This window comes from Monodelphis domestica, chromosome 8 (genome assembly GCF_027887165.1).
Source record: "Monodelphis domestica isolate mMonDom1 chromosome 8, mMonDom1.pri, whole genome shotgun sequence".
Taxonomy (NCBI): Eukaryota; Metazoa; Chordata; class Mammalia; order Didelphimorphia; family Didelphidae; genus Monodelphis; species Monodelphis domestica.
The window spans coordinates 204,160,128-204,181,238 of NC_077234.1; the positions used below are offsets into that span (position 1 = coordinate 204,160,128).

General features: G+C 38.3%; 1 protein-coding gene across 3 annotated transcripts in view; it reads left to right on the top strand.

Annotated features, from left to right (window-relative positions):
• The window catches only part of VWA3B (von Willebrand factor A domain containing 3B), a 282,451-nt gene that overhangs the window by 93,225 nt on the left and 168,115 nt on the right, over positions 1-21,111 (top strand). For all 3 annotated transcript variants that reach the window (XM_007501072.3, XM_016424839.2, XM_007501073.3), the window contains exon 10: positions 12,518-12,637. In XM_007501072.3, the coding sequence (XP_007501134.2) occupies positions 12,518-12,637 (120 nt within the window). The remainder of the gene's footprint in view (positions 1-12,517; positions 12,638-21,111) is intronic.

The following is a 21,111-nucleotide window of genomic DNA, read 5'->3' on the forward strand; positions in this document are numbered from 1 at the left end:
TTGAATCCCTGATTTGCTACTTCCTGCCTTTGGGACCTTGGCTAAGTCTCTCTGTCTTTTCCAAACTGGCTTCTGTTTCCTCATCTATAAAATAAAGGAATTATACTAACTGCCCTCTATCTCTTCAAATTATAAATTTATGATTCTACTCATTTCATCTAGGCAGCCAGACAGCATAGATAGAATGTTGTATTGGGAGTCAGGGAGACCTAGGATGTCAGATCCTGCATTGGACACTTACTAGCTGAATGAACTTGGGCAAGTTATTTAATGGCTATTTGCCTCACTTTCCTCATCTGTAAAATGGGAATAATAATAGCATCTGCCTCACAGGGAGTTGTCATGAGGATCAACTGAGATAATACATGAAAAGAACTCTGCAAACCATAAGACATAGATTTTATAGAATATAGAAATGCTAGCTATTATTCTTCAGCAAGAGAGTTACACAGAACCTGGTTCATAAGTGCTTAATAAATGCATATTACTTGCCTGCCAGTTTTGTCTGTAAAATGAAGGGATCGAACTCAAGGATTTCTGAGATCCCTTCCTACTCTGACATTCTGATTCATTATGATTTCTGGGCATCAGTGAGTCAGAGAATTTTGTTGTTGTTGAAGTTTTTGTTTTGTCAGATAGACTTCTATTTAAAAAAAAGTATGTGCATAAATACTTCTGTCTCTTTAGAGAGATAAGGAACTATAAGAACTCTTTGCTTATTGATGTACTATATCCAAGGAGATCTCCAGGAAAGGAGAAGTCACAAATTCCTTTTATGTGGGTCAATGAATAGAGCATGGAGCCAGGAAAACACAAGTTCGAATCCAGTCTGACTTAAGGCCGTCCCCCGCCCCCCAACAAAACCCTTACTTTCCATTTTAGAATCAATACTGTGTATTAGTTCCAAGGCAAAAGAGTAGTAAGGGCTAGGCAATGGGGGTTAAGGGACTTACCCAGGGTCACACAGCTAGAAAATGTCTGAGGTCAGATTTGAATCTAGGATCTCTCCTGTCTCTGAGACTGGCACTTTGTCCACCGAGTCACCCAGCTGCCTCCAAACTTCAGACTTTTATGAGTTGTGTGACTCTGGGCAAGTTATTTAACTGTGTTTGCCTCAGTTTCTTCCTTTATAAAATTGGCATAATAATATCTCTCTCGCAGGATTGTTGTGAAGATCAAATAATATAACAGTTGTAAAGCACTTAGCACAGTGCTTGGCAGCTATTATTATCTTTATTTTATTTATATATATATATTAATTATATTATATATTTTATACATCTATTTCTTTAAATTTAATTAATTAAATATATATATATTATGTATATTCCATCACTGGGGACATAGAACAAACCTTTCTTGCTGTCATTTAAGCCAATTCCTTTTCCTCTTTTTATTTGGAGGACATGGGCAAGCAGTAAAGTTTCATTGGATTGCACATTTAGGATCCTTCCAGAAGGGAATTAAAGGCAGAAAGGTAGGAAATATTCCCCAGAAGGAATGGGGTGAAGAAGGCCCTGTGCTTCTGAAAAAGCACTTCTGAAAAAGGAAAAGGAAATCTTTAATAGGCAAAGTTCCTCCCAGAGCCCAGGTGACTTCCGTTTATGATGTGGGCAGTGATGGGGGGAGGAAGAGGGGAGGGTGGATAAAGAACATTCCTTCAGGCGGTGACTCCAAGTCCTGGAGATTTCTTTGATATAATTTATTGTCGAATTCAGGTGCCTCAGTCAGGTGTACAGACCTGAAACCCGGTTCTTTTTCTCAATGATAGCAGCAGCACCTAAAAGGCATGAAATAGGATTTCTTATCCAGTTCATCCAACTTTTTTCCTATCCTGGCAGAGCCTGATGTTATCTTCATTTTTACCATTTATCTTAAAAAACGAAAGAATGGCCACCCGAATGAATCATTCAGAGCCTTCCTCTGAAGAGGAGAGAGCCAAACAGTTTTGCTGTTAAGGTCTTCTTGAATTTAAGAAGGGGATATGTCTCCCTGGCCTCTTCCTCTCCTCTTTGATTAGAGCGGGGAAATTCAGGGCACAGGCCGATGCGGCTGCAATTCAGATACGCCAGTGTGGAATGGGTAGGAAGAAAGAAGGGGCGGATGGAGAGTAGCGAGAGGAGGAGAGAACCCCATTAGAAATGAGGGGGTACTTTTGGCCGGAATTCTTCTATGCGGTCTGTGGGTCCTGGGACCAATCTCCAAGTTCATCTGGCCGGAAGCTTGCAGGTGGAGGAAACTAAGAACATCTTATCGGCGTGAGGAATAAGATGGGGAGAGAAGGCGGCTCTCCCCTGAAATAGTCTGCCGCCCAGGGCACGACGATACAACTCTGGACTAGCCCGGAGATTTGGTTTCTATAGGACTGATTTACTTTTCCCAGGGGGCTTCTATTATTTTTATTGTCCTCGACATTATTAGGCTGACAGAAGGGACTCAAGGGGTTTGTCCTCTTTGTCTAGAAATACTGGTTAGCTGAGCACGTGGGCGTGTGTATATCAGGTCTCCCCCCGCCGCCCCTCTCTCCCTCCACCCCCTCTTTCTTCATACCCGTCCCCAACGAGCTGGCCTGTGGCCCGCATTTCCTCTACTCCACTAATTGTTCTCTTCCTCAAATCACACGCGAAACTACACAAATATACATATACACACATATGCATAGTTAAATATGCACACACATACCCCTATCTTTTATATATGCTCACGCGCACGTGCACACATACACATGACCACACCTGCACACACATACACACATGTGCACATATGCACACGCCTTATGTTTTATATGCATATATTCATTTATACACCCCTACATTTTATATATACACACGTTTATACATGCACACCCACACACCCCTATATTTTATATATGTGCACACGTGTACACATACACACACGCATACATGCACACATACACATGTGCACACGGGCACACTTATACTCCCTTATAATTTATATATGCACACACATTTATACATGTACATATATACATTTGTATACGTGCACATATATACTTCCCATATTTTATTTAGGCAGACACATTTATATATGCACACACATACACATATTTTATGTATTTACATACATATTTTTATGCATATACCTGTGTATATATGCACATTTAAACCCCTATATTTTCTATATTCACACACCTATTTATAGAGGCCCACATATATTCATGTGCATACATGGACACAGACACACCCCTATATTTTCTACATGCATTACATTTTTCTACATGTATACATATACCAGTATATACACACACATATACACCCCCATATCTTATATAGGCACAATTTATACATGCACACACAATTTTAATATTTAGATCTGTCCACATATGCACACAGTGCTATATTTCATATATGCACACACATCTCAGGTACACACACACATATTTACAAACACATTTGTATGTGCACACAATACAGCGCATGTATGCACACATTTTATATGTGTACAATACAATGCCCACCCATACATGCGTGTGTTCACACGCACACATACAGAATGTCACCACACACATGTGCATATATGTATATACACATTACATATATCATACGTCATGCACACATATATCTCCATCAATCTTGTTCATAATTTTTAGATTGCAAAGATAACCAGACTGGCTGAGTCTAGCTCTCAAAGCTGTTTATTCTTGGATGTATGAACGATACCCCCGAGGAAAGCATTCCGTGTGAAACCTCCCTTTTACCCTTCCTGCTCCCTCAGGAGAGATCATGAACATAAATTCCACGACATTAATATGCCTGCCTTTGGCCGTTCCTCCAGAGTCTAGACCATCATGCCTTGCCAGCTGTGCTCAGGCTTGGTGGAGAATGGGGTTCAGAGCAGGTAGCACTTAAGCGCCTTCCTTGTGGCAATTGCCTCCCACTTCCCTAATAAGCAAGTTCTAGAAGGCTGGGATTAATTTCAGTCAGAAATATTTCTTTGGCAGGGGGAAAAGCTCTGGCAGAACGCCCATCCCTTCTTCCAATCCACTCCACTTCAGGGTATCTCGAGGCTGAAGGTGAGGGTCTTTTGCTCATTCAATGGAGACATTATTTGGACCACAGTCAGCTTTTGTCTTCATGTGGCTGGCTGCTCATCACAGCCAATTTAGACAATTTAACCCTTTGGTGACAATCTTAAAAATGCACTGGAACTTTTGCTTCTAAATCACTTATTGTCTCCAGGATTTTTTCTTCCAGTAATATTTTATTGTATTTTTTCTTCAATTACTGTTGACCCTAGTATTGGCAGGTTCAGAGACTTACTGGAGATGGAAGGATAATCAGCTTCTCCCCTTTCTTTTCCATTTTTTGATGGAGCATTTGCTAGGAACAAGAGAGAATCCATAATGGTGCTCACAAAGGAACCACCTTGGGAGGTTTTACACTTATTTTAGTGATGTTGCTTATCCTAAAAATATTTTTTTGGGCATATCCTAATTAGTAATATTTAAAGAACCACTCTGGGAAGCAGAAAAACCCTTAAGTCATTGCTGTGCAGTTGTGCTGTATTTTTCCACAAAATTCCAGAATTTGAGAGTTGAAAAATTTCTTAGGGCCCACATACAAAAGGAAGCCCTGTAATGATACACATGCTCAAAGATCTCCAAGGAGAGAGGACAAACAGCTTTGGAGAGAGGTCATTCAATTTTCGGACAGCTCGAAGTTGTAGGAAAACTTTTTTCCCCCCATAAATACTAAATTAGGTTGTTTGCAATTCCTTCCCATTTCAAATCATAACAAGGGCGATTTACATATGTAATCTCATATGCTCCTCACAATAAGTTCCTGAGGTAGATAGGGCAAGTATTATCTTCTATATTATTTTTTTAATCTAAAACTATTTTCAGGCTTAATCATCTATGCTACTTTCCAGTTAGTACCAAAAGATTTTGATTGCTTCTCAAAGAATTAAAATTTGCCAATATTGAGAGCAAGTAGAATGTGCTGTGGGCTCTAAAGAAAGAGTTACAAGTGTTTGTTTTTTAATAATGGCAGCATCACTAGGATAAATGTATAGCTTCTCCTTACTTTGAAGGGACAACATTCATTTGGAATCTTAGGTTCCAACATTCTTATTTAAAAAAAGAAAAAAGAATACTAGATGGCTCAGTGAATAGAGAACCAAGCCTAGAGACCAGAGGTCCTAGGTTCAAATCTGACCTCAGATACTTCTAGACTGTATGACCATGGGGACAATCACAATTTCCCATCTCTTTCCATCTGCCTTGGAACTAAAGGTTATTGTTTCTCCGATGGATGTGAAGAATTTTTTAAAAAGCATATTGTGTGTTTCCTCCCACAGAAAGCTGGTTGTTAACATTTGCCAGCATACCCTTGACTCTCCCCAGATATAAGATGAAAAAGTAATGACACAGAAAGCTGAGTTTCCACAGCAAGTTTGCATCAATGTCGGATCATTTTTTTGCTAGTCAGTTCTTTATTTACCAGTATCAATAGGAAAAAAAGATACCTTGGGCAGTATATTTTCTACCAGTGACAATGTGTTGAATCAGCTTTTCAATCAGACATTTGTTCCCCAGTAAGGGAACCATTTTATCACAGCGCTGACTTAGAATCTGAAAGAGGCAAGACTTGATTTATAGAGTTCTTGGACCTATTTATTTCTCTAGGATGCCTGCCAATCAAGAAAAGTAGGAGACATAATATTTCAACAGCTATTCATACAAAATTGCATCTTTGTAATGGTCCAAATGTTTATTAGGTATCTACTGTGTGAAAAGCACTGCTGATGGCTCTGGGATACAACAATGAAATAAAATACTGTCTCTGTCCCCATTTAGCTTACATTCTAAGGGGTTTTCTTGTGATAGCTTCTTTGGAGGGGGAAGGATATGTGTTTTCCATTGGGAGTGCTTGGTATGGAAAACCTCCTCTATTGGTGTAGATCATCAGTTTCGTCTACACCTTAGAGATAGCTGTCTTGCTGCCCTGAGAAGTTGATGTTGTGTGAACACATGGCCATGCAATTAGGTCGTTAGTGGGATAAGTGGATTGATGCAAATAGGTGGAATCACCAAAAGGGAAGCTTAGAGAGAAAAGAAGGACAAAGTTTTGGTTGGCGCACATACTTTGAGGATGATCCAGCAGAAAAGATGAGAGGGATTGGTCCAGCAGGTGGAATGAGCCCTGAGAGAGAGCAGGGGCTTGTGAGTCAAGTGAGGAGATTGTGTCCAGGAGGAGAACGGTAAACAGTGCCTCAGAGCTATGGTGAGGTCAAGTCTCAGTCTTCCTGGAGACTGAGAAAGGACTGTCAGATATAATAGTTGAGGTAACTAGAAATCTTGAATTCAACAGTTTTTCCTGAGAGGTGTAAGTCAGAAGCCAGATTGCAAGGGGAATGACAATTTTTTTTTTGGAATTGAGAAAGTAGAGGAAATGACTGCTGATGATTTTTTAAAAGAGATCAACCAAACAAGAAACAAGAAACATAGAATGATGGCTTCATGAACGGTTAGAAGGTCTTGTAAGGATAGGAAGAGACCTAATCATATTTACAGTAGTTGAGAAAGGAGACAATGAGTCATAAGAGAGTGGAAGATGCTAGAGTGGGAATGATAAAAACATTTCCTGGGGAGGAAAGTTAAGGATGAAATCAAGACACACAAGAGGGGTTGACATTGTCAAGGGGAAAGGCCACCTCAAAATCTGCATAAAATAGGTAGGCAAAGGGTACAGGGGTTTGGGGGCATAGTATAGGAGGAAAGAGGGGATTTATAGTGACTGGCTTCAGTTTATTTATTTATTAAATGAGGAGGTAAGGTCCTTTGCTGAGAAGGAAAGATCAGAAGGATGTATTGGAGTATCTAGGAAGAAAAGGTCTGCAGCTTCAAGAATTCAGTTAATAGTTAATTAGAGAAAAATAAAAAGATTTCTTGTAGCAATGAGGGTCAAGTTGAGATTAGATTATTTAAGTTCATCATGGACCAAATTTATATATGTTTGTGTGTCTTCCCCTAGTGATATGGAAGTGTGAGAATAGGAAAAAAAAAGAGAGAAGAGAAGGGTAGGACTGAGCCAGATGGGGATGAGCTGGGAAAAGGGGGGTTCATTTCAACAGATGGACCCTAAATCATAGGAATCAATGAAGGAAGAGATAGGATTCTGTCAGACATAAGACCTAGTATCTAAGTCTGGTAATGATGGAGGATAGTATCAGTCTAATCTATCTCCAAACATCAGGAAAACCAAAAACTAAAACCAAAATAAAATGAAATATTGGGGGACTAGTTGTTTGGGTTCATAAATATGTGATGATTAGGTTCCCAGAAACCTGACTCAAGTCCTACTCAGTTCTAATTCCTTTGCTTCAATCCCAAAGTGATATGAGATAACATTCACCTCAAAGACTGCATATTGAACATCCACGTGGCTCCTGTTTGGACCTGCTGTCCAAAGCCTTGGATGAAGTCCTGGAAGGGAAAGGCCTGGTATCTCAAGTTACAGAGGTCTGAGGCAGCCATTTTTAGAAACTATTTGGTGATTCAGGACAGAAGAGGTGGTACATTGATACATGGCGTAGGTTTTCAGGGTGAGGAGATCTCCCAATCCAGGCCCATCTTCCCAGTGAAATGATGGATGGTTAAAGGTCCTGGAATCAGGAAAACCTGGATTCAAGCCCGGCCCCAATACTTATTCTACACCAACCCTAGATTTAATATAAATTATTCTTCCTAGATTAAGATTAGAAATTATAGCTAGGTAGCTGATGAATTGGTAGAGAGGATTCCTAAATTCTCAATTCAAAAAAATTGAAAGCCAGAGTAGATTCTGTGTCCCTTGCTATCTGCTTGGCTCTGAGGCTAACGTACGTACCTCGAGGTAAGAGGGCTGATGTGCTGTGGTGTCATTTTCTCCCATCGTTTGTGGACCCCTGCCCTTAAGAAGAGGACTAACAAATCAAAAGGGCAAATGCCAGAGTGGGTGAGACTTGGGTGACCTAATCCTATGCTCTGAATTTTTCAAGGTTATTTTGTAGAGAAAAGAAAATGTCAACATCCAAGTTAATGGGGGAAAGCTACAGAGACTGAGTATTAGAGTTCCCTCTTAAAATATTACACACGAGGAGGTTTTATGGATTAGAATGCCAGAGAGGCGGGGTGTTTCACTTAGCATGTTCCAGGAAGGAAAATGTCATGTGATGAAAGGTACTAATCAAAATGTCAAGGCTAAAATTATGTAGAGGCCAACATCAACCAAGGGGTTGGTATTCAAAATAGAAAATCATAATAAATCCAAAGAAGCACTTAACATCCCATGGCTGAATTCTCAACCTTATAATTAAAAAAGGTCAAAAATAGCAAAGTGGGGGTGATAGGAGGTGAAAGAAATGCAAATACTTGAATATTCCAAAGCAACCAAATAAACTGGTAAGTACTGGCCTAACAAATACATCTCCATAATAAATTTCTTCCCACAAGACTCTTGACCACACATTTGTCTCCAAATATGCACTCCCTTAGTGTACTATATTTATTTCTTGTCTCTGTTTTTCTTTCTTTCTTTCTTTCTTTCTTTCTTTCTTTCTTTCTTTCTTTCTTTCTTTCTTTCTTTCTTTCTTTCTTTCTTTCTTTCTTTCTTTCTTTCTTTCTTTCTTTCTTTCTTTCTTTCTTTCTTTCTTTCTTTCTTTCTTTCTTTCTTTCTTTCTTTCTTTCTTTCTTTCTTTCTTTCTTTCTTTCTTTCTTTCTTTCTTTCTTTCTTTCTTTCTTTCTTTCTTTCTTTCTTTCTTTCTTTCTTTCGTCAATACTGTACAATTCTTCCAAGGCAGAAGAATGCTAAGGGTAGGCAATGGGAATTAAGTGACTTGCCCAGGGTCACATAGCTGGGAAATGTCTGAGGTCAGATTTGAACCCAGGACCCCCATCTCTAGGCCTGGCTCTCCATCCGCTGAGCTGCCCAGCTGCCCTGCCTTATCTCTGTTTTCTGAAAGGAAGTCAGGTATAGAGGATACGGCTGGTCCCAGGCATAGGAGGTTCTGAAATAACAACAATAATAATATCTAGTAATTAAAATAGCGTTTTATGGTTTCCAAAGCATTTTACAAATATGATCTCTTTTTATCTTCACCCTCTGTGACCCTCTGAAGTAGCAGTATTATTATCTTTATCTTACAGATGAGTAAACTAAGGCAGAGTTTACATGATATCCCAAGATCATATAGCTAGTGTCTGAAACAGGATTTAAACTTCTTGACTTCAGATTCAGTGCAGTATCCTCCTGTACTACCTTGAAGTCTCTTTTTGAAGAAGGAAGAGGAGGAAAAGGAGGAGAAGGAGAAGGAGAAAAAGAAGACAGAGGAGGAGGAAGGGAGGAACAGCAATGATGATGACAACAAGCATTTGGCACAATAGTATTCTATTACAATCATATGATATGACTTGTTCAGTCATTTCCTAATTAGTGGCCACCCTTTGGTTTCCAGTTATTTGCCACAACAAAAAGATATGCTATAAATATATTTGTACATGTAGGTCTTTTGCCTCTATCTTTAATTTCTGGGATATTGGGGAACTATGTTTGCCTCGGTTTCCTCAATTGTAAAATGGGGATAGTAATAGCACCTCTCTCCCAAGGCTGTTGTGAAGATCAAATGAGATAATACTTGTAAATCCTTTGGTATAATGCCTGGCACATAGTAGGCACTATATAAATGCAAGTGATTACTATTCTTACTATCTAGACAAATCCAACTACTTTTTCTCAGTTATCCTTCTTGATCTCTCTGCAGCATTTGACACTGTTGACTACCGTTTCTATCCTAGATATTCTCTCCTCACTTTTTTCTCTTGCTTCTCTACTCCATTAGACCATTCTTAGTTTCCTTTGCTGGAATGCCATCCAAGTCCCCCCTTCCTAACTGCATGTATATTCCAAGGTTTTAGTCTCAGCTGTCTTCTTTTTCCTCTAGACATTCTGTGTTGGTGATCTTGTGAGATTCCACAGGTTCATTTATAATCTCTAAGCAGATACCCCCCCCCCCACATTTATACATTCAACTTGAATTTGTTTCCTCATCTCCAATCCCTCAACCCAAACTGCCCATTGAACATTTCCAAGCAGATATCCCATAGGCATCTCCAACTCAACATGTTCTAAATAGAACTCATTATTTTCCCCCACCCCTAACTTTCCCGTTTTCTTAATTCTAGTTTGTAGTCAGTAATTTTAGACTCTTTCCTCTTCCTCGACTCCCCTCATCATCCTCTGATATGTCTTATCTGTCCCTCTCTCCATCTTTCACCTCGAAGTAACCACCTAGTTCAAGTTCTCAAGTCACTGTACTAAGAGATGGAAAGTACACTTTCTTTAGCCACTATTCAAAGAACCAGAAACCATTTAAAATGCAACACTTTATTGAGAGAGAAAGAGAGAAAAAGGTGGCCAGAAAAAAGCAAAAAAGCCCCAGCTTACAGGAAAAATCTCTTATTCATAGGAAAATATAACCCTCAGGTTAAATGACATCATCCTGACCCATTCACACCATCATGGTCTGTTTGACCCAGTTCTGGTTTCTCAAATTAGGAGGCACACCGGATAATGTAAAAGCAAGAGGTACTGCTTTATTACAAGCTCAAGCTTGGGTCCCACCACCTCCAAGGCAGATAGGGCCCTGAACGAAGGGGAGAGGAGGATTATATAGGGTAGGTTTGAGTTGCAAAATAGGATGTCAGGATATCTTATGGGAATACTGGGTAGGGTCAGGCCCTTAGGGTTAAGGGTCAGCTTGTGATGACCATTTCTGTTTATCTTCTTTGGAACAGTTGGAAAACCCTAGGTGGGTTTAGGTCATGGACCCAGAGACTTTGGGGGGATGAGTCCTTCAGGTGTTCAGGCCATACAGGTCCAGTCTTCCTGAAAAAGAAGCCAAGGGTTGCTTATGAAAGAAACTGGGGAAGGGGGTTATAGAATAGGGAAGAGGCTATTAGCCTAGCCTCTGGTTCATAAAACTTATTCTTAAATCACTAGCCCACAGTTTTGAACATTTTTAAAGTCAAAAGACACATATCCAAATCCCCTAAATACTTTGTATAGTAAAGACATCAGTTGTTTCTGTCTCATTCAGGCCAAAGGTAATTTAGAGGCTATTATATTCCAAATGGGGTGGGGCAATTTTGTCCTGTCAGGGATGCTGTCTTGAAGAGACTAACTCCTGCTGGGGAGAAGAGGAGGGGAGCATCCCAGCTGTACCTTCCTCCTGCTTTCTAGTTAGGAACTCTGATGAACTTCGTGCTGCAGGGATGGGCACACTGGGTCCTTGGCATGCATACCCAAAGAGAGGTCTATGTGTGCTATCTCTGGTACTTGTGCCATAGGTTCACCATCATAGCCCTAAGAGGATCAAAATGACATCACTGGTGATAGCTTTTGACTCTCGAATAAATTTGGATATAATTAAGGCAGGGTTGTACAAAGTCATCAGCCACATTCTCCCAGTCATTGAAGTCCAGTGGCAAGACAAAAGTTAAAACAAAAGGTGATGGCCCAGGATACTTGGTTTCTTTAATGTCTAACCAAACCCTAAGCATTCCACAGTGCCATCATGGTCACTGGAACAAATTGTTCTCATCCACCTCTTCACAAGTGGGATAGTCAACTCCCTAACTCACCAATGGGTTTGAGGACTGTAGGTTACCCTCAACCTGACTTAACTTGTGGCTGCTACATATGCTACCACTTCTTGCAACCTCAGATGAGAGTTGGGTGGTGGGTGGAAACCAAAGGATGAAAGCAGCCTTGAAAAGGGTTTGGCAAGTTCTTGCACCAGGGGTGCTAGTCTTCCTTGAATATTATTGTAATAGCTTTCTAATGAATCTCCTTGCTTTTGGTCTCCCCCTTCACTAATCTGTTCACACAGCTGCTAAAGAGATTCCTAAAACATAGGTCTGATGATGTTACTCTCCTTCTCAAAGGCCTTAACCACATTATCTGTAGGAAAATTAAATATAAACTCCTCCATTTGCTATTGTAAAGCTTTTTACAATCTATCTCTGGTCTGCTTTTCTAGACTTATTGTATATTACTCATCTTTAACCAGGGCAGCTATGTGGCACAGTAGAAAGAGCCCCAGGCTTAGATTCAGAAAACCTCATCTTCTTGAGTTCAAATCTGGCCTCAGACACTTGCTAGCTATGTGACCCTGGGCAAGTCACTTAACCTTATTTGCCTTAGTTTCCTCATCTATAAATTGAGCTGTAAAAGGAAATGGTAAACTGCTCTAGTATTTTTGCCAAGAAAACCCCCCATGGGGTCACAAAGAATTGGATACACCTGGAAAATGATTGAATGACACCTTTGTATATTCTGTGATCCAGTCAGACTAACCTGCTTTGCTGTCTTTCAGATATGATATTTCATCTCTCTTCACAACAATAAACATCCTTTTTGTTGTACTTGGGCATTTTTTCTCTTCGCATTCTGGGATTTAGCCTTTGTGACACTATTTTTACAATTTTATTCTACTCATGTTTTTGTCTTCACATTAGATATCTCATCTGAAAAAGGAAGTACCTCGGTGGAAAGTTTTCAGATATGTATCTCTAAAGAGTACCAGAGATATATGGAAGAGTCAGAAGATGCCACAAAAGAGAAGACAGAAGAATTTTGTAAGTGAACTTGGCATTTCCCCTCTTTGGCCTTCTCAGTAATATCTACTGACTGATAATAACTACTTCTATTTTGGATTATTAGAATCATTGGCTTGCATTTGCTGATAACTGGTTGCCATACCTAGGAGTGTAGGAACTTGGAAGAAGGAATGCAGGAGATGAGAACTTTGACAGGCTATAAGAGCCTGGGCTTCAGAATCTGTGGTCATAAAGCCCTTAGCTTAACAAAGAGGTATAACAAATATTTGGTTAAAGGTTGGAAGAATTAGGGGCAACCTTCAAATTAAAGCCAAGTCAGCCCATCTGTAGGGAGTGCAAGGGAACGGGTCTGTGACCTGAAGAGATCATGCTATGTTTTTGCTTTTGCCACAGGCTATTGACAATTAAAATTGTACTACATGCAAACTGGTCTTCTTGCTAGAGGACAAAGTGCAAAGACTGGACAGATCTCTCTCTTTTCTCTAGCTTATCTAGGAGTCCTATCTAGGAGAAGCAGAAAAGATCAAAGATCCAAAATCATTCTTGGGAACACAGATTTAGATTTGGGAGGTTCATTAGATGTCATCTGGTGCAACCCACTCATTTTAAAGATGAGTATATATCAGGCCTCAGAGAATTTAAGTAAATTCAAGGAAGTAGTAACACCTCCCCGTACTCTGACTCTAAGTCCAACAGCCTTTCTCTTGTACCATAGGTTCTCAGTTTTAGAGCTAGAAGGAACCTTTAGAGACCATCAAGTCCAACCCCCACCTCCATTTTCCAGACAAGAAAGGCACAGGTAGTGTCTGACATATGATTTAAATTCAGGTATTCTTGATTCCAAGGTGAATCCTCTATCCAATGATGTCAGGGGTTCTTAGCCTGGAGTCTGTAGATCTAGTTCAAAGAGTCTCTCATCTTGATGGGAAAGAAACAGCAGCTTTATTTTCACTAACTTCTATTTGAAATTTACCATTTCTTTTCATCATAAATACAGGCAACAAATTATTATTCAGAAAAATGATCCTTGGGCTCCGCCTGACTGCCAGAAAGGTCCATGGCCCCTAGATGGTTAAGAGCTCCAACCCAAAATCATGCTTTGGAAGAGGATATCAAAATTAGGGGCAGGATAATCAATATATTAAGAGATAAAAGAGTTTGAGTAATTAGAACTATGTGGTAGTTAAACTCTTTGCTTAAACATTGAATCTGGATTCATTAAGAGGAATTAGCAGCTATGTTTCATGGAAGGATCAGGGGAAATAATAGATATCTCTAAGAGTGAAGGATTCTGTTACTGACCACTGGAAGAAGACAGATATCATAATGATTAGCAATTTCCTTTTGAGGAGAATGAGAATGAACATTTGGAAAATGTGGTGTCTTTCTGGGGCATATATTTATTTATATATTGATTGATTTAAAATATTTTTATTTAATTAATTTAGAATGTCTTTCAATGGTTATATGATTCATGTTCCTTCCCTCCCCTCCTCCCAATAGCCAATAATTAATTCCATTGGGTTTTGATCGAGACCCATTGACCTCATTGATCGAGACCCATTTCCATATTATAAATGTTTGCATTAAGGTGATCACTTAGAGTCTACATCCCCAATCATATCCCCCTCAACCCATGTAATCAAGCAGTTGCTTTTCTTCTGTGTTTCTACTCATCACAGTTTTTCTTCTGAATATGGATAGTATTCTTTCTCATAGATCACTCCGGGTTGTTCTTGATCACTGCATTGCCACTAATGGAGAAGTCCATTACATTGTATCAGTGTATCAGTCTCTGTGTACAATGTTCTCCTGGTTCTGCTCCTTTCACTCTGCCTCACTTCCTGAATGTTGTTCCAGTTCCCATGGAATTCCTCACTTCCTGCCTCACTTCCTGAAGGTTGTTCCAGTTCCCATGGAATTCCTCCACTTTATTATTCCTTTGAGCATAGTATTCCATCACCACCATATACCACAATTTGTTCAGCCATTCCCCAATTGAAGGGCATCCCCTCCTTTTCCAATTTTTTTTGCCACCACAAAGAGAGCAGCTATGAATATTCTTGTACGTGCCTTTTTCCTTATTATCTCTTTGGGGTACAAACCTAGCAGTGCTATTACTGGATCAAAGGGCAGACAGTCTTTTATTGCCCTTTGGGCATAGTTCCAAATTGCCCTCCAGAATGGTTGAATCAATTCACAACTCCACCAGCAATGAATTAATGTCCCTACTTTGTCACATCCCTGCCAGCATTCATTACTCTCCTTTGCTGTCATGTTAGCCAATCTGCTAGGTGTGAGGTGATATCTCAGAGTTATTTTGATTAGCATCTCTCTGATTATCAGAGATTTAGAACACTTTTTCATGTGCTTATTAATAGTTTTGATTTCTTTGGCTGAAAACTGCCTCTTCATGTCACTTGCCCATTTATCAATTGGAGAATGACTTGATTTTTTTTTGTACAATTGATTTAGCTCTTTGAAAATTTGAGTAATCAGACCTTTTTCAGAGGTTATTGTTATGGAGATTGTTTCCCAATTAGTTACTTCCCTTCTGGTTTTGGTTGTATTGGCTTTGTTTGTACAAAAACTTTTTAATTTAATGTAATCAAAATTATTTATTTTACATTTTGTGAATTTTTCTAAGTCTTGCTTGGTTTTAAAATCTTTCCTTTCTCAAAGATCTGACATGCATTACTATTCTGTGTTCACCTAATTTACTTATAGTTTCCTTCTTTATGTTCAAGTCATTCACTCATTCTGAGTTTATCTTGGTGTAGGGTGTGAGGTGTTGATCCAAACCTAGTCTCTTCCACACTGTCTTCCAATTTTCCCAGCAGTTTTTATCAAATAGTGGATTTTTGTCCCAAAAGCTGGGATCTTTGGGCTTATCGTTGACTGTCTTGCTGAGGTCACTTACTCCAAGTCTATTCCACTGATCTTCCTTTCTGTCTCTTAGCCAGTACCAAATTGTTTTGATGACCATTGCTTTATAGTATAGTTTGAGATCTGATACTGCAAGGCCACCTTCCTTTGCATTTTTTTTCATTATTTCCCTGGATATCCTTGATCTTTTGTTCTCCCAAATGAACTTTGTTATGTTTTTTTCTAATTCAGTAAAAAGTTTTTTTGGTAGTTCAATGGGTATGACACTAAATGAGTAAATTAATTTGGGTAGGATTGTCATATTTATTATGTTAGCTACTGCTACCCATGAGCAGTTAATGTTTTTCCAATTGTTTAGATCTAGTTTTAATTGTGTGAAGTGTTTTTAGTTGTGTTCATATAGTTCCTGTGTTTGTCTTGGCAGATAGATTCCTAAGTATTTTATATAGTCTAGGATGATTTTAAATGGAATTTCTCTGTCTAATTCTTGCTGCTGAAATGGGTTGGAGATATATAGAAATTCTGTTGACTTATGTGGGTTTATTTTGTATTCTGCAACTTTGCTAAAGTTGTTGATTATTTCGACTAGCTTTTTAGTTGATTCTCTAGGATTCTTTAAGTAGACCATCATATCATCTGCAAAGAGTGATAGCTTGATCTCCTCATTGCCAATTTTAATACCTTCAATTTCTTTTCCTTCTCTAATTGCTACTGCTAGTGTTTCTAGTACAATGTTAAATAATAGGGGTGATAATGGGCATCCTTGTTTCACCTTCTAGTCTTATTTATTAGTTCAATAGTTCTTTCACTTTTGATTTTTTTTTAATTTCTCCCTTGATTTTTAGGATCTCTAATTTAGTTTTCTTCTGGGGATTTTTAATTTGTTCACTTTCAAGTTTTTTGATTTGCATGTCCAATTCATTGACCTCTGCCCTCCCTAATTTGTTAATATATGAATTCAAGGATATAAATTTTACCCTGAGTACTGCGTTGGCTGCCTCCCATAAATTTTGAAAGGATGTCTCATCATTATCATTTTGTTCAATGAAATTATTAATTGTTTCTATGATTTCTTCTCTAACCAACCGATTTTAGAGAATTATATTATTTAATTTCCAATTAATTTTTGATTTGGTTTTCCTTACTGATCATTATTTTTATTGCGTTATGATCTGAAAAGGTTGCATTTATCATTTCTGCTTTTCTGCATTTGTTTGCCATGTTTTTATGTCCTAGTACATGGTTAATCTTTGTGAATGTATCATGTGCTGCTGAAAATAAGGTGTATTCCTTTTTGTCCCTATTTATTTTTCTCCATATATCTATTAAGTCTGATTTTTTCTAAGATTTTATTCACATCTTTTACCTCTTTCTTATTTATTTTTTTGTTTGATTTATCTAAATTTGATAGTGGTAGGTTCAGGTCTCCCACTAGTATAGTTTTACTATTTCCTCCTTCAACTCTATTAGTTTCTTCTTTAGAAATTTGGATGCTATTCTATTTGGTGCATACATGTTGATTACTGATATTTCCTCATTGTTTATACTCCCTTTTATCAGGATGTATTTACCTTCCCTATCCCTTTTAATCACATTTATTTTTACTTTGGCTTTGTCAGATATCATGTTTGCAACTGCTGCCTTCTTTCTATCAGTTGAGGCCCAATAGGTTTTGCTCCAACTTTTAATTCTAACCTTGTGAGTATCTACCCACCTCAGGTGTGTTTTTCTTAGGCAACATATGGTAGGATTTTGGATTCTAATCCACTCTCCTGTTTGTTTTCGTTTTATGGGTGAGTTCATCCCATTCACATTCACAGTTATGCTCGTCACTTGTGTATTCCCCAGCATTTTGATATCCTCTCCTAGTTCTCTCCTTTCTTCTTTTGCTATATCCTTTTAAAGCAGTGGTTTACTTTTAATCAATCCCCATAATTTCCTCCCTTAATATGCTTCCCTTTCTGACCCCTCCATTTTTGTTCCCTTCTTGTTTTTTTAGGGTCTGTTAAGTTCCCTCTCCCTCTCTTTCCCTCCCTTTTTGTACTCCTTCCCTCTTGCCCCCCTTAATTTTCTCTTCTCACTTTCCCTGTAGGATAAGATAGAATTCAAACCCCAATGGATCTAGATGCTCTTCCCTCAGAATTGATTGCACTGAGAGTAAAGTTTAAGTATTACCTATTAGAACACTCTTCCTTTCCTTCTTATAAGAGTATTCTTCCTCTCCCCTTCCCATGTGTATCTTTGTGTGATAAAGATTATCCTATTTATTTTGTTTCTTCAATATCTCTTGGTGCCATCTTCGATTCCCCCCTCCTTTTTCTTTTTTGCATATCATCTTATAGCACTTAGTACCCCAATCTCTTCCTGTGAATGATTCTTCTAATTACTATAATAGTGAATATAATTTTGAGAGTTACAAATAACATTTCCCCCATATATTAATATATATGTATAATTTGATCTAATTATAGCCCTTAAAGAAGAAAGTTTGAATAAACATTTTTTCCCTTTTCCCTCTCTTTCTTATTTACCTTTTCATGTTCCTCTTGATCTTTGTGTTTGGATATCAAACTTTCCACTTAGTTCTGGTCTTTTCTTTACAAAAATTTGGAAATCTTCCATTTTGTTGAATGTCTATACTTTCCCCTGGAAGTATATCGTCAGTTTTGATGGATAGTTGATCCTTGGTTGAAGACCCAATTCTTTTGCCTTTCTGAATGATTCTTCTAATTACTATAATAGTGAATATAATTTTGAGAGCCTTGTGGTCCTTTAGTGTGGAAGCTGTCAGGTCTTGTGGGATCCTGATTGGTGCTCCTTGGTATCTGAATTGTTTCTTTTTGTTTTCTTGTAGAATTTTATCCTTAGCTTGAAAGCTCTTGGATTTGGCAATTACATTCCTGGGAGTTGTCTTTTGAGGATTTAGTGTAGAGGGTGTTCTATGGACTCTTTCAATGTCTACTTTGTCCCCTTGTTCAAGAATACCAGGCCAGTTTTCTTGGATGATTTCTTGTAGTATGATGTCAAGATTTCTCTTTATTTCTGGCTTTTCAGGTAGACCAATGATTCTTAAATTGTCTCTCCTTGTTCTGTTTTCCTGATCTGTCATCTTCTCAGTGAGATATTTTATGTTTTCTTCTATTTTGTCAGTCTTTTGGCTTTGCTTTATTAATTCTTGCTGTTTTGCAAGATCATTGTCTTCCAATTGCCTAATTCTGGATTTTAAAGACTCGTTTTCCTTTTCAGTTTGGTCTATCCTGCTTTTCATGGCTTCCAGCTATTTCTCCAATTGGGAGTTCTTGTCCTTTAAACTGTTATTTTCTCTTTGAACTATTTCCCACTTTTCTTGCCAGAAGGCTTCCATCTTTTTGATAAGCTCCAATTTAAATTCTTCAAGAGTTTGTGGATAATTCCATTTTTTGGGGAAGGTTTTGGTGCATTTATTTGAATTTCCTACTCTATTTCCCTCTGTAGCCAGATATCCCTGTGCCCCATAGAACATTGGCACTAACTGAATCCTTGGTTGTTACTAAGTCTGCTGTTCCATCCCCAGATTCAAATTTAGCTGAAATGTTACCTCCACTACTTTGAATATGATAATCTTTGTGTTCGAAAGTAATGTCAGCTCCATTTTCAGTTTGTTTTTTTCTTAACTATAACACTCATTGCTGAATGGAAGGTACTAGCATCTGGATTCAAACTAGATGCATTTACAAAGGGTACCTCTGCCATAAAGTTATTGACAGAATTAACTAAGCTAGGTGGGACTTCTGTGAATGTTTTTAGAGCCTTGTCATCATTATCAACAGTAACCTTTAGGGAATTGAAATTATGGGTTTCTGAATCTGTCACTAACTTTCTCTTGAGTTCTTGTCATTCTGTCCCTTTTGCATAATTCAATCTCATTATCTACTCTACACTAGAAAAAGTTTTCAAGGAATGATTTGATGTCCTTTACAGACTTTTTCTGTGTGGTTACTATATAGGTCTTATCAAATTCTCTCATATCATTTACAATTTGAGATATTATTTCTTTAATTTCTGTTTCTGACTCTTCAATCTGGTTCTGCCTTTCTCTTACCTTATTGCAATGGCTATCATTCACAGAATCACTTTCTTGCACCAATATTACACTATTTCCCAATTTATTTCTACTATTTTTATCTGCAGCCACATTATTACTATTTCTTGTATCTCCAAGTTCCTGGCTTCATAATTCCCATTTAATAATCTCTGAATACTTTGGTTTAGCTCTACTTTCAATTGCCTTTTGCATTTCCTTCAGATCATGAGCCTTTGAGGACTTCAACTTGCAGTGAGAACAGCAAGTTGATTCCCTGTACCTATTTCCTGCATTACGTTTTTTTCTGTTATTACTATCTTGTTTCTTCTTTAAGAAACAGTCTCTGATCAAGTGCCCTTTCTGGTGACAAAAGAAATACTCCCTAGTTTCTTTTTGTACTGATCTCCTCTGATAACTAGGTTTCTGGGAAACAGGTTTTGTGTATGTCTTTACTGTGTTTAGATTTTTGATTTCTTCAATTTCCTTCTGTTTCAAATCCTTTTCAGTCCTCTCTAACTTTTCCTTAAGGTCTTGAACTTCCTTGCACTGATCTGAATTATTTTCAAATAAGTAACCTGCAGCCTCTCTCAATTCTATTAGGGAAACTGAATCATACTTTGGGAAATAGTTCTTAAAGAATGTCCTCAAATTTGGTGTGCATCCCCTCAGAAACTGTGTACGTACATGGCCAGCTGTCTCTTCATTATCTGTTTCTAAACCTAAGATTGCCTCTGCCATTTCTGACAGGTGGTCTATGTATGTAGCAGGTTGTTCCCCTTTTTCCTGCCTAATCTTATCAAATTTGGACCATGCACCAGGTTTGGAACAGCATTGTTTGATTGCTTGGAGCAAATCCTCCCTGCATCGTTTGATACATACAGGTCGGATTGGCAAAATCTAAATCCTCTCTCTGATCTGGGGTAGGCCAACTTGTCAAAGTAGTATCAGACCTAGTCTTCTCCATGAATTTCCTTTTTTCATGGGAGCTAAATAATTCTGATAAAAGAAATTCAAAATCTTCAAAATCAGGATCAAAGATCCTTATTGCTCTCTACAGCTCCTTGTGGGTTTTAAAGGGGTTGTCCACAAATTTTTGAAATTGACATTTAACGGACTCAAGTTCTTGTGGAGTGAACTGTCTAAAGGCCTTAGTGTGAATAGCACCAGCATTAGATGTTAGCTTGGTGACTTCCTTCAATGGACATATTTTCTCAGGGATACTAGTAGCCTGGTTCTAATTATCACTGTTACCCTCATTTTCTTGAGGAACTTCCTCTGATTGCTCATTGTCCTTGCCCATAACTAGTTCTAAACACTTTTCCTTAATGAGTTGTTCAAATAAAGTCTTAATCATTTTGTCTAAATTGTTATCAATGACCATAACCTTCTCTGCCTTCAGGGGAACCATGAATCTGTAAACTTTCCTTACTTGGGTTAAAGTCTGTAACACAGCCACGGATAGTATGTATACTTGTGCCAGAATTTGCCTTAGAACTAATTCATTTTGGAAAGGTAATTGTAACACAGTCATTGTCAAGTTTCC